Consider the following 12,071-nt stretch of genomic DNA (forward strand, 5'->3'; position numbering starts at 1 on the left):
AGTCTGAGAAATCCGTGGCTGGCCCAGAGCATCATTCGGGCGCCTTCTAGCCAGAAGGTTCTAGAAGAGCGCTGGTCAAACGTGAGTGGATAGGAACTGCCTGGAGATCCCTTGGGGCTTTCCCGGCCCCATCCCCCTCAGGGATTCACATTTGGGGCCTGATGGGGCCCGGGAATCTGCAGGCTTAACAACCCCACAGGTGGTGGTTCAGACAGAGATCCTGCTGCCAGATGTGTGTGCCTTGTGTGTCTTCACAGCTTGGGGCCCTGGTCCACAGTCCTGTCAGCTGTCCCCTGCTGGGTTTCTCGGCGGTGAGCACGTCCCTTCCACAGGGCTACCTCTGGGTAAGTCACTCCTGAACCCAGCCAGGGATTCTGGCCTCAGGACAGAAGCAGGGAGGGTGGCACCGGGAAGGGGGTGCTGGAGGGTGCTGCCTGCCTGCTGGCCCCCGTTAGGTCCATCTTCAGCCAGGAGGGTCTTCCTGGGAACCTCTGTGCTGGGCTGTGTGCTCAGAGTTGGCACATGCGACTTCACCAGGGACGACAGAAAACCAATTGACAAAGGAGTGAGCATGGCTGTTGCAAATGGCCATGTGCCACGAAGGAAATGAACAAAGCTGTGCCAAGTACCTGGATGTCAGGGTCTTTTACCCTGGGGGTCAAGAAGCAGGGCTGGATGTTGCTCATCTCTGACAGAGATCCCCACCCACCTCTTTTCCCCTGGGATTCCTGGCAAAGCCTCTCTCAATTCAAATAGGTCCCCTTACGCTCCTTGTGATGCAGCCTGTGCTCTCCCATAGGCTGCCTGGGGTTCCACCTCCCCACCCCTTTGGCCACTTTCCGGTTCCTGCTTATTCCTGTATCTAGGCACTCAGGCAGGAACACTGGCTCACTCTTGAGAGTCCAACCCAAGTGTCCTCTGAGTGTGATTTGTTTCTCACTGTTTCCCCAGTTTCTAGCATGTGGTGTATTCATCCAACCATCTAGCCATCCGTCCGTCCATCCATCCATCCATCCATCCATCCATCCATCTTTCCATCCTTCCTTCCATCCATCCATCCAGCCAGCCGGCCAGCCATCCAACCATCCAACCAATCATCCAACCATCCATCCAACCATCCAACCATCCATCCATCCATCCATCCATCCATCCATCCATCCATCTAACCAACCATGCAGCCAACCATCCAGCCATCCAACCATCCAGCCAATCATCCATCCATCCGTCTGTCCATCCATCCATCCAACCAACCATCTAACTATCCAACCAGCCAGCCAGCCAGCCATATACTCATCCACCCATCTATCCATCCACTTATCCGTGTAATCATCCATCCATCCACCCACTCATCCATACAGTTATCCATTCATCTGCTCATCTATCTACCCACTTTTCTATCCCTTGCTTCCATCCGTTTATTCATCTGTCCATCCATTCAGCAAGTATGTATTAAGTGCCTACTGTGCGTGACACAGAAGTAGAATGGTAAACAAGACAGAGAAGAACATTTTGAAGGAGCCCATGTATGTTCACTATTTGTTGGTTGAAATTCACCCTAAAGATGGGGAAATAGAGCTGACTTGGTGTTTAGTCTACCTTAGCTCCTTAACTGATTTCGTTTGGACTAACTTGTTGCTATGGCAACTGGGGAAGCATGACCTCCAGTGACAGCAGGACGTGTGGGGGCAGGAGGGGGGTGGAATATTCCTCCTGATGCCTAACCTCAGTTGAAGTTTGGGGCACGTCGCTGGGAGGGCGGGGGCCCAGCTCTGTCCCTGCTCTGGCGATTGTGCCTGACGGCCTCTCCGGGTCTCTGCCACAGGTCGGGGGCGGGCAGGAAGGTGCAGGGGGCCAGGTTGAGATCTTCTCCTTGAACCGGCCCTCGCCGCGCACGGTCAAGTCCTTCCCGCTGGCAGCCCCTGTGCTCTGCATGGAGTACATTCCCGAGCCAGAGGAGGGGGAGAGCGGAGACGAGGGCCACGTGGCCGCTGAGCCCTCAGCTGCAGTGCATCCGACCATCTGCCTCGGGCTCCAGGATGGCAGGTGAGGGGCCTGGGGAGGAGGCGCGTGTCACGGCCTCATTTCCTTTTTGGCCGTGAAGCCGGCATCGTTGCCCCATTTCACGGGGGAAACTGAGGCGCAACAGCCTGGGGTCAGTCCGCTGGAAGGCGGCATGTCTGGATTCCCACTCGGGTCCGTGGGGTCCTGAAAACACTTTTTTAAATTTTTTAAAATGTTTATTTATTTTTGAAAAAGAGAGAGAGAGAGAGAGAGAGAGAGAGACAGGGTGTGAGTGGGGGAGGGGCAGAGAGAGAGGGAGACACAGAATCGGAAGCAGGCTCCAGGCTCCGAGCTGTCAGCACGGAGCCCCACGTGGGGCTCGAACCCGCGAACTGCACGATCACGACCTGAGCCGAAGTCGGTCGCTTAACCAACTGAGCCCCCCAGGTGCCCCCTGAAAACAGTCTTCTCGGCACCTTGATCATGCCGCCTCTCGAGGTTCCCACCTAGTTCTCCCGGGCACCAGGGGTGGGGAGCGTGCTGTCCTCAAAAGAACCACCCACGGCCAAGTGCACGCTCCCAAAGAGTGGGACAACGGCCTGTTGCCGTGGCAGGGAGGCCTGGCTGAGCTGGGGAGCCCCCAGACCCCTCTCCGCGGGAGGGCCTGCGGGGCGGCGGGGGAGGGGGCTCCGTGAGCCATTCAGGCCTCTCCCCACAGCATCCTGGTTTACGGCAGCGTGGACACGGGCACCCAGTGCCTGGCGACCTGCAGGAGCCCAGGCCTGCAGCCTGTGCTCTGCCTGCGGCATGGCCCCTTCCACCTGTTCGCTGGCTTGCAGGATGGGACCGTCGCCGCCTACCCTCGGACCAGTGGTGAGGACGGCGGTGCTGGGGGCGGGGGGCGGCCCCGGGCTCTGCCTGCGAGCGGTCACGGGAGGCAGGCCAAGGAGGCAGCTCAGACACGAATCGGGGAGTCTGGGGGTAGTTAGAGATTCCTGGTCCCCACGGGGGTCCCTGCGGGAACAGGACGCTCACTACCGTGCAGGCAGCTCACCCCGTTAGCAGGGGGCTCTGGGAAGAGCAGGGACTCTGGATCACAAAGACTCTGGGGTCTGGGGTCACCTCACTGCCCCGTCGATGGCTGTGTCCGCTGGCGATCAGCTTCTCTTTGCACCTGGGTCTCCTCATCTGTGAAATGGGCATATGTCTGTACCCGCTGTGCACGGGTCCCGGCGGGTTAAACAACCCGGCGAAGGCGAAGCCCAGGGCCTGGCACGGGGAGTGCTTAAATGGAGTCAAGCATTTGAACGCCTATCACGTTATCAAGCCACGGATGGCACAGATGGTGTCTGGAGGGCAAGGCTAACAGGTCTGAGCTGCTGTGCACCAGGAACGGGAGAAGTGTTTGATTTGTGCGCATCACCTGAATTCTCCCGACAAGCCTCAAGAACTGCAGATCCTGGGAGTCCGGGAGGGGGTGTGGGTTGTGCACAGCCACACAGAAGGCCGTGGCCCCTGTGCCCTTGTGGCTCGTTCGGCTCCCGGTTCCAAGATATGTGCTGGGGGTGGGAGGGCAGCCACCCCCAGGGCACCCAGAGAGGGCTGATGGGTCTGAAGCTCAGCAGTCATAGACCTCTCCCCCTCCTCCTCTCCCCTCCCTCCCTCTTCCTCTCTCCCTCTTCCCCTTCCTCTCCCTTCCCTCCCCTCTCTCCTCCCCTTTCCTCTCTCCTCCCCTCCCCTCCCTCCCTCTTCTCTCCCCTCCCCCTCCCCCTCCCTCTCTCCGCCTTCCTCTCTCCTCCTCCCTCCCCTCCCTCCTGAGAGAGCCTCTAATTGCTGCGTCATCACTGCCTGTTGCAAGGATATAAACGGATATTTGCACGGAGCTATTTTTTTGCCACTTGGCACTGTGTTGGTATTTTTAATTAGCTTTTGATAAGGCATTTATAGTTTTTAATTAAAGGGGGAAGAGGGAGGGAAAAAAAAATCCCTCTCACCGACAGACATTGCATGTGTGAGAGTGTAAACGTCGACTCTGATTTTTGGAGATCTAAACGGGGGGTTCCAAGGGGACCTGTACCCTGTGGCTCCTGCTGAATCCCGCGAGCCCTGCCCTGCCCTGCCCTGGCCGCCCGGGTCCCCACTAGGGGCTGCCCTTGGCCCTTTGCCTCCTGGTTCCTGACTTACCAGTTTGGGCATGGGGGTGGGAGGAGGTGGCGGGGGGGTGAGATCGCTGGGGCCACCGTAATGAGACACCACAAACTGTACCACCTCCTGCTCTGGGGGCCAGAAGTCCAAGACCAGTGTGCTGGCAGGGTCGATTCCTTCCGAGGGCCGGGAGGGAAGGGTCTGTTCCAGGTCCCTGTCCCAGCTTCTGGTGCTTCCTTGACTTCTGGCCATAGGACCTGCCCTCCCATGGCTGCCTCCCCTGTGTCCTATTAGATTAGGGGCCCACCCTACTCCAGTGTGACCTCATCTTAATCAGTTATATCCACGACACCCCTACTTCTAAATAAGGTCACATTCTGAAGTCCTGGGGTTTAGGACGTGAACTTACAAATTTGCGGGGGACATAACACCCATAACGGGGGCCTGGGGTCTAACCGTTGGCTTTCAGCCCAGGGTTAGAGCCTGGTGCTTTGTCAGAACCAGAAAGGCCACTGGGGACCACTGGACTCCACGCCCTCATTTTCCAGGTGGGAAGGGACTTCCCAAAGTGCCGTGGGTGAGCCCGAGCCCAAGTCCTCTTGCGAGGCCCAGGGCCCTCTCCAGACGTAAGGGGGTTTGGGCTCCCCCGAGCGGAGCTGGAGGCCATCGGGCCGGGAGGAGGGGCTGAGATCCGCTAGTCGCTCTCCTAGCTTTGCTGCCTTGCAGACGCTTGTCACCAGGTATTTACTGAGCACCTGCTATGTGCCATAGATATGGCGGCCGGCAAAAAGGTGTGACCCTGCCCTGGAGAATGTATATAGCCTGTAGCGGGAGACAGAATCAGTCAAGTGGACAGGTAGGGAGCTTATGGTTATACATCATGCTGAGGGGCGTTGGGGGGAAACAGGGTGGCACGTGAGGGCCTGACCCCCAGGCATGGGGTGGGCTGGTGGGCAAAGGCCTCTCCGAGGCACGGGATCCTGAATCTGGGCAGTAACCAGGGGGGCAGTGGCAGGGGGCAGGGTCTGGGAGCAGACGGTTGATAGGGTGGGCCTTGGGTTTGTCTCAGTCGATGGGAAATAGAATGTTGGAAGAGGCTGAGCACTCTGCCCTGTGGCCGGCGGACGGGAGAGGAGGCAGGGAGGCTGGCTGGGAGGCCATCACACCTGGCTGGCCAAGTGGGCCTGGGCTCACTCTTTCTCTCTGGAGCCCACCCTCTGGGGCTTCGGTTTGGCTTTGGCCAGGGAGCCTCTGGGAGAGGCCTTGTCTCGCCCGGCCTCCCCCTTCCCCCATTCTTTCTCCAGAGGTGGTCCAGGCAGGAAGGCGGGGGGCGGGCGGAAGGGCTCTCAGGACCTGCCTCACAGTGTAGGGTGGGGGAGGGTCCCCCCCATGACCTTCCACTTCGGCTGCATGTGGCAGGGTCTGGAATCATCATCCTGGCCCATGACCTAGCTGGGGGGCCCCCTCCAGACTCACTGAGGCCTCAGATACCTATATTCTATCCCAGCCCCAGAGCTCCTGGGCCAATCTCTGAAGCCCTGTGCTGGTGGAGCCCCCTCTGGTGCTCCTGGTGGCCTGGAGAGTCTGGGAATTGTGAATAATCCACTTGAGGACACCTAGGTTCATGCTTGGTTCACCCATGGGCCTTTGGGAAGTCCCTTCCCACCTAGAAAAAATGAGGGTTTGGAGCTTTTCTTTTTCTTTTTTTAATTGTTTTAATGTTGGTTTATTTTTGAGAGAGAGAGAGAGAGAGAGAGAGTGCAAGCAAGGGAGGGGCAGAGAGAGAGGGAGACACAGAATCCAAAGAGGCTCCAGGCTCCGAGCTGCCAGCATGGAGCCCGATGTGGGGCTTGAACTCACCAACTATGAGATCACGACCTGAGCCGAAGCTGGACGCTTAACCGACTGAGCCACCCAGGCGCCCCGGGTGTGGAGCCTTTCTGGTTCAGCTCTGGGCTGAAAGCCAATAGTTAGACCCACATCTTCTAGCATAGGTTGAGTTATATCCCCCCCAAATTCAGAGGCTCAAGTCGTAGTCCCTGGAACCTGAGACCGTGACCTTGCTGGGAAGTAGGGTTGTTGCGGATGTGATTAGTTAGGATGAGATCACAGTAGAGTAGAGTGGGCTCCTGATCCAGTGCAAGGATGTCTTTATAAAAAGGGGAAATTTGGACACAGACCCTTTGTGGGCTCGGAGCCAGTGCTGGACGGAGTATTCGTGTTTGTAGTCAGGCTTACCGTCCTGCCTGGGTTTGGCTGAGACCAAGACCTGGTAAAACGGGCATTTCCGGCCCGTGATCTGGCTCATTGCAGAAAGGAAGGCCCAGAAATATTAAGGAAGAGGTGCAGAGCCAACGGGGGACTGGCCCAAGTCCTGGGACCTGCGGAAGCAGCGGCTGAGACATGACAGGGTTCCAAGGCCGCCAGGCCACACGGAGTTCCGTAACGGCAGAGCTGGAGGGGCCTTGGAGTCCAAGGCCAAGAGCGGTGTGGTCACGGCAGTCATTCTGCTGCTCCCCGAGAGCCTCTGCATACCTGCGTGCATTCATTCACTCACTCACTCACTCATTCATTCATTCATTCATTCATTCACTCACACATTCATTCATTCGTTCATTCATTCGTTCTTCCATTCACTCAACAAGTACGTATTCAGTGCCCATGACGTGCGAGGCCCTGAGCAGGGCACTGGGACCCAGAGATGACTCAGGTGGCTGCTGTCCCTGCCAGGTACCCTCTGTCACCCCATCTCTGAGCAGGCAGAGGAGGGGTATGGGTATGGGGCTGTCCCTGGTTAGGTGCTGGGGATGAGGGCCAGGGCCACCCCCTCGAGGAGGCAGATGATGGAATGTGCAAGGGGATGGACTGAGGAGTCAGGCTGCCTGGGATGGAGTCCCAGCTGCGAGAGGTTGGGCCTATTGCCTCCCTTCTCTGAGCCGCGGTTTCCCCACCTGTAAAATGGGATGTGAAGGCCCCATGTGATGAGTCAGGTGCCCAGATGGAGCCCGGGAAGTATGGGGACGGGCGCCTGTTAGCTCCTGTCACCATCGTCATCACTGTCGTTATTGCTGGGCTCAGGCTGCCCTTTGGGCCTTTCTCGGCCCCCGAGGACGTTCCCTCTGTGTCCTGCCCCGTGACTCCGGCTGGGTGAGCATCCCTGAGGGAGACCAGCTGCTTCCTGAAGGTGCCTTTGCTGAGACATCTCCCTTCATCTGGCGTGAGAGCCGGTCCTGGGCCCAGACGGATAGGCTCTCACTCGGGGCTGGCGTGTGCATGTGAGTGTGCACGCGTGTGCCAGGACGTGTGCGGGCTTACCCAGAGCCACTGCAGGGCACGGAGGGGGCCGGGGTCAGCCCTGCCTCGAGCTCACAGTGACTGCATTTAAAATCCTAAGGTTGTGGCTCGGGAGGGCTGGGAGGAGCCCTTGAGCTCTGGCCTCTTGTGGTGCACTTGGGGAAACTGAGGCTCAGCTTGTTAGAGCCTGTTGGAGCCTGTCCGGTGCCCTTTTTGATAGACAAACATCTTATTAAATTTTGCCACAGTTTATCATTTTGTCCTGGAGTCAGGCCTTGGGGGGTTTCTGGAGGAGGGGTCAGAGTGATGTGGTCAGACCCCACCCCCCACCCCAGGCAGCCATGACTGTGCTCTGTGCTAGAAAAGCACAGGGTAGACAGTTCACCAGTGTGCCCACGGGGCAGAGCCCCCACTCCCTTGTTTTCACGTGTGGTCCCAGCATCTCCAGCTGCTCCCCGTCTGCTCACCAACCCCTCCCCCCACCCCCCAAGAGGTCACAGCCCCACCCCAGCCACAGTAGTTCTGCCACACACACGCACTACTCACTTCTGGCCACTGGGGGGCGCCAGAAGCCTTGCAGTTTGTGGTTCTGGTGTCTGGGCCAGGGGGTCAGCATCCCTTGTGGAGGCCCGGCCACCGTGTGGTCACTCACCTTCCTAGACCCCAGTCCTGATTCCAGAGCCCGTCGGAAACTCTGGGAAGCCGAGAGGGCTCCAGGGTTGGGGAAGGAGGCCAGGATCAGTGAGCGGAGTTCAAGCCCTGCTTGGCCCGTCACCCTTCGGGTGGCTTTGCACAACCTCTCAGCTGTCTGGGTCTCTGCTGTCACGTCAGTCAGGGGGAGTCCACACCTGCTTCTGCACACTGCTGTTTTGTAGCAAATGACACCCGACAAGAGCTAACGGGCAACTGCAGGCGTTCTGGCCGCGTCGCTTGGGCCAGTGATTTAAATTCTCTGTGTCTGTTTTCTCGGCATAAAACCGGGATAAGAATAGCGCCTTCCGCACCGGCTTGCCAGGAGTTCAGGAAACGACTCACGAGCAGAGCGCCTGGCAGTGCCGACCTGGCAGGTCAAAGCTGTCAGAGTTCCTGACTGGGTGCCACCCCCGTGCCGAGTGTTCCGCGTGTGTCCTCTGATTCTGCGACATGCAGGCACGCCTGTCACTCCCATTTTACAGATGAGGCTCCGAGAGGTGAAGTCCCCTGTCCAAGGTCTTGCAGAAGGTTGGGGGCTGCGGCCAGGGTTCCGGCCCGGCCTACACCCCGTGTGTTCATGTTCATGGGCTGGAAAGACCCTATCCCCCACCTCCTAGCTGACCCGGGAGTCTGCCAGCTGTCAGTGGGACAGAAGGGCGAGAGGAGACCCCGTTTTACGGGTGGGGGAGGGGTAGAGGAAGAGGGAAAGCTGGGGGTCGGGGGTGGGAGGGCATCTGGTCTGTCCTCCGAGGGCTCCTCCCGATGCACCCAAGCAGCGACTTCCACCGGGTGCCCCGGTGGCCCCCCCAGCCCTGCAGACAGCTGTGCCCCGTCATGCCCCGCCCTGGCCCCCAGCAGCTGGCTCGGAGGGAAGGGCTATGACAGGGACCCGGTGGGGGGGCTGTGAGGGCGGCCGGGCACTGGCACGCCAGCAGCGGCCTCTGCCCTCTTCCCAGGCCCCAGCCACTGCCGCCTGTCTCCATAGTGTGCCACAGATTCCCTCTCAACGCCCCCCACTTCTCACCCGGTATGCTGGCAAGACAGGGTGGCCCCAGGGGTTCTGTGTGGCCTTGAGTGTGACCTCAGAGAAACGCCTGTCTCACACGCCCGGGGATATTCCGGGCATGTTCTCGGGTCGGCCGAGCACCCCTGGGGTGGGCAGGGGAGAATCGTGTCCAGAGCCGGGTCAGGTCTCTTGTTCTGTTCCGTCTTCAGGGGTGGTGGGACTGTGGACTAATTGCCCCTCAGACTTCCTCTTCTGTACCCGGAGGTGGGGGCATCTCTGGAGGAGGAAGGTCATCAGAGCTCTTGGTACAGGTGACAGAGTGTCCTGGAGACAGCAAGGTCTCTGAGATGGCAAGAGTCGGCCAGAAACGTGTAGAAAAAGTCCTCAGAGACCACGTTGGTGGTTGCCCCATTTTACAGATAGGGAAACTGAGGCCCCGAGGGGGGGGGAGAGATGGGTCAAGGCACTTCCCACCATGCTGTGCAGCCTTCTTGGCAGGACTGCGCGGATGCTGCCGATCCTGGGAAACCTCCTGGGATTTCCCCTGTGCCGAACTTTCCCCTTTATCTCGAAGTCCTCAAGGCCTGCTGTGCGTGCCCGGTCACTTGTGCCTGTCACCTTGTATGGGGACTGCTGATCAACCAGCCCCTTGGCTTCTCCAGCCAGCAGGGGGGTTCTTTGAGGGCAGGGTCTGCGCTCTTCCCAGGGCGCAGCACGTGGCCTGGCACCGAGTTGGCGCTCACTAAGTGTGCGTGGGATGAACAGAAGAGAGAGGGAAAGGGAGAGAGGGAGGCAATGAAAGCGGGAAAGATAAAGGAGGGGAGCAGGAGGGCGAATTGGGGGGTTCAGCCCCCAGAGGGGGTGGGGCACAACGGAGGCAGGCACGAACAGTCCCGACCCTCTGGAGGAGGGAGAAGGGCCACAGAGAGGGTCGAGCAGGTGCTGGTGGGGCCCGCCTGGGCCCTCTGCGGAGGGTTCCCATCCGTTCCCAAGGGTTGAGGAGTGCCCCTCCCCCCTCCTGACCTGCTTTTTTCCTCTCCCTGCAGGTGGTGTCCCCTGGGACCTGGAGAGCCCTCCCGTGTGCCTGACTGTGGGGCCAGGACCTGTCCGCACCCTGCTGAGCCTGGAGGATGCCGTGTGGGCCAGCTGTGGGCCTCGGGTCACTGTGTTAGATGCCACTAGCTTGCAGACTCAGGTACTGGCCCTACCTGTGGCTCGAGGCCGCCGGCCCGCGGGCCGTCTTGCTGGGCAGAGCCCTGCAGACCCTTCTCGTGGTTCCAGCTGTGTCTCAGGGATCAGTGAGGGTTTGCTGAGAAGCAGAGGGGCCCCCAAATCACTGCCGGGCCCTGCCCTCTGCCCCGGCATCATCCCTGGATGATGGGCTGCCTGGAGGGGAAGGGTCACGACCACTGGGCTGAGCCGTGATCTCCTGCTGCCTGTGGGGCTGGAACTGGGGTCCTTGCCTTGCACTGTACCCGGGGCCTGGCTGTGCTGAGGGGAGGCCAGTGTGGATGCAGCTGTCCTGGGGGCTGGGCTCTTTAAATAGTGTGGACCTGGAGACTGCTGGGTGCTCCCTGCTCCGTTGCGGGCAGAGCACGGCCTGCGCCTTGGCCCCTGGGATGAGGGCCTCCACGCGGGGCCTCCGTCTGGACTCAGCCTGGGCCCGTGCCTGTCGCCACCCGACAGCATTGGCCACCCCGTCTCTCCACACCCCGGGGCCCATCCTGGGTGGCAGGCGTGAGACTTGGGTGTGGCTCCTCAGTGGTATTTCGGTGACGTTTGCCATCATTTGATTTGTCTGGATTATCAGCGTGGAATGAGGCCTTGATGAGCGGGCCCAGAAGAAGAGGGGTCTGGGTTCAGGCTCAGGGTCGGAACAGACCGATGGCCTGGGCGAGCTTCTGTGAGGGGGGACCATTACCGTTTGCTCGCCTGGTCGGTCATCTCTACAGACCGGCTGTAAACTGGCTACTCGACAGGCAGGCGAGAGCACTACGGGAGTCTTGCCGTCGTAAGATCACAGGCGATGGGAGCCGGGTCAGGGGGGGAGACTGAGGCCCAGGGAGCTGTGGGCGAATAGAACCAGAGGGTTGAGGCTTTGAGTTCTAATTGTCCTTTAGAGGAGAAGGGGGTTGGGGGCTGAAGGTGACTCCTGGGCTCCGCTCTGGGGACAGAGCCTGAGGACCTGTGACCTCACTGGTGCAGCTGGGCCTGGCCAGGGGCAGGGTGGACGCAGGGGGAGGAACGCTCCAGGGAGGGGCCAGGGAGACGTGAGCAGGAAGGAGTCTGCCATCTCCCGCTCTGGATTTCTTGTTCTTCTTTTTCCTTTTCCTGGGGGGAAAGCCAGAGCGGGGAGGGGAGTCCTGAGCCGTTGTAGCCACAGGCCCCCTTCCCAGCGCCTGATTTGCTCTGGGGGCTTGTCTGTACTCGCTCCAGGGGCCTCTCACCTCCTCCCCCTTCTGAGAGGAAGGAGAGCAGGGAGACTTGGCTCCCCAAGGGCTTCGGGGTCCCCTAAACTCCTAGGTCTCAAGCCCCCAGGCAGGAGGAAGGATGAGGCCCGTCTTGGACCCTTTGGCTCACCTCCTGCAGCCCCTCCCCCAGTGTCCCTGCACTGTCCTCACAGCAGGCCCGGGTGCCGCCTCTGCTCTCCCCTGCTCAAACCCTGTGCAGGTTCTGACTCTCGGAGGAGAGTGGTGAGGGGCCCTCGGCCGGCAGCTGAGCACTGGGGCCTGGTTGAGGGCAGCTGGGGAAGGGAGGAGGGGTCCCAGTCTTGCACATGGTGGCCTCCAGACTGATGGGGGAGACACAGCCCCTCCCTTGAGGGCCTCCAGTCTGATGGGGGAAGGCCCAGCCCTGCTCTTGAGGGCCTCCAGTCCGATGGGGGAGACACAACCTTGTTCTCTACGTGGGAAAAGTGAGCCCAGAGATATGA

The 12,071-nt window shown here is 59.9% G+C and overlaps 1 protein-coding gene across 11 annotated transcripts in view; it reads left to right on the top strand.

Moving 5' to 3' along the window:
• ARHGEF10L (Rho guanine nucleotide exchange factor 10 like) overlaps positions 1 to 12,071 on the top strand; it is a 159,387-nt gene that overhangs the window by 118,693 nt on the left and 28,623 nt on the right. For all 11 annotated transcript variants that reach the window (XM_045475829.1, XM_045475835.1, XM_045475828.1 and 8 more), the window contains 4 exons: positions 258 to 344; positions 1,823 to 2,043; positions 2,720 to 2,874; positions 10,186 to 10,334. In XM_045475829.1, the coding sequence (XP_045331785.1) occupies positions 258 to 344; positions 1,823 to 2,043; positions 2,720 to 2,874; positions 10,186 to 10,334 (612 nt within the window). The remainder of the gene's footprint in view (positions 1 to 257; positions 345 to 1,822; positions 2,044 to 2,719; positions 2,875 to 10,185; positions 10,335 to 12,071) is intronic.

The sequence above is a fragment of the Leopardus geoffroyi genome, chromosome C1, assembly GCF_018350155.1.
Source record: "Leopardus geoffroyi isolate Oge1 chromosome C1, O.geoffroyi_Oge1_pat1.0, whole genome shotgun sequence".
NCBI classification, from domain to species: Eukaryota; Metazoa; Chordata; class Mammalia; order Carnivora; family Felidae; genus Leopardus; species Leopardus geoffroyi.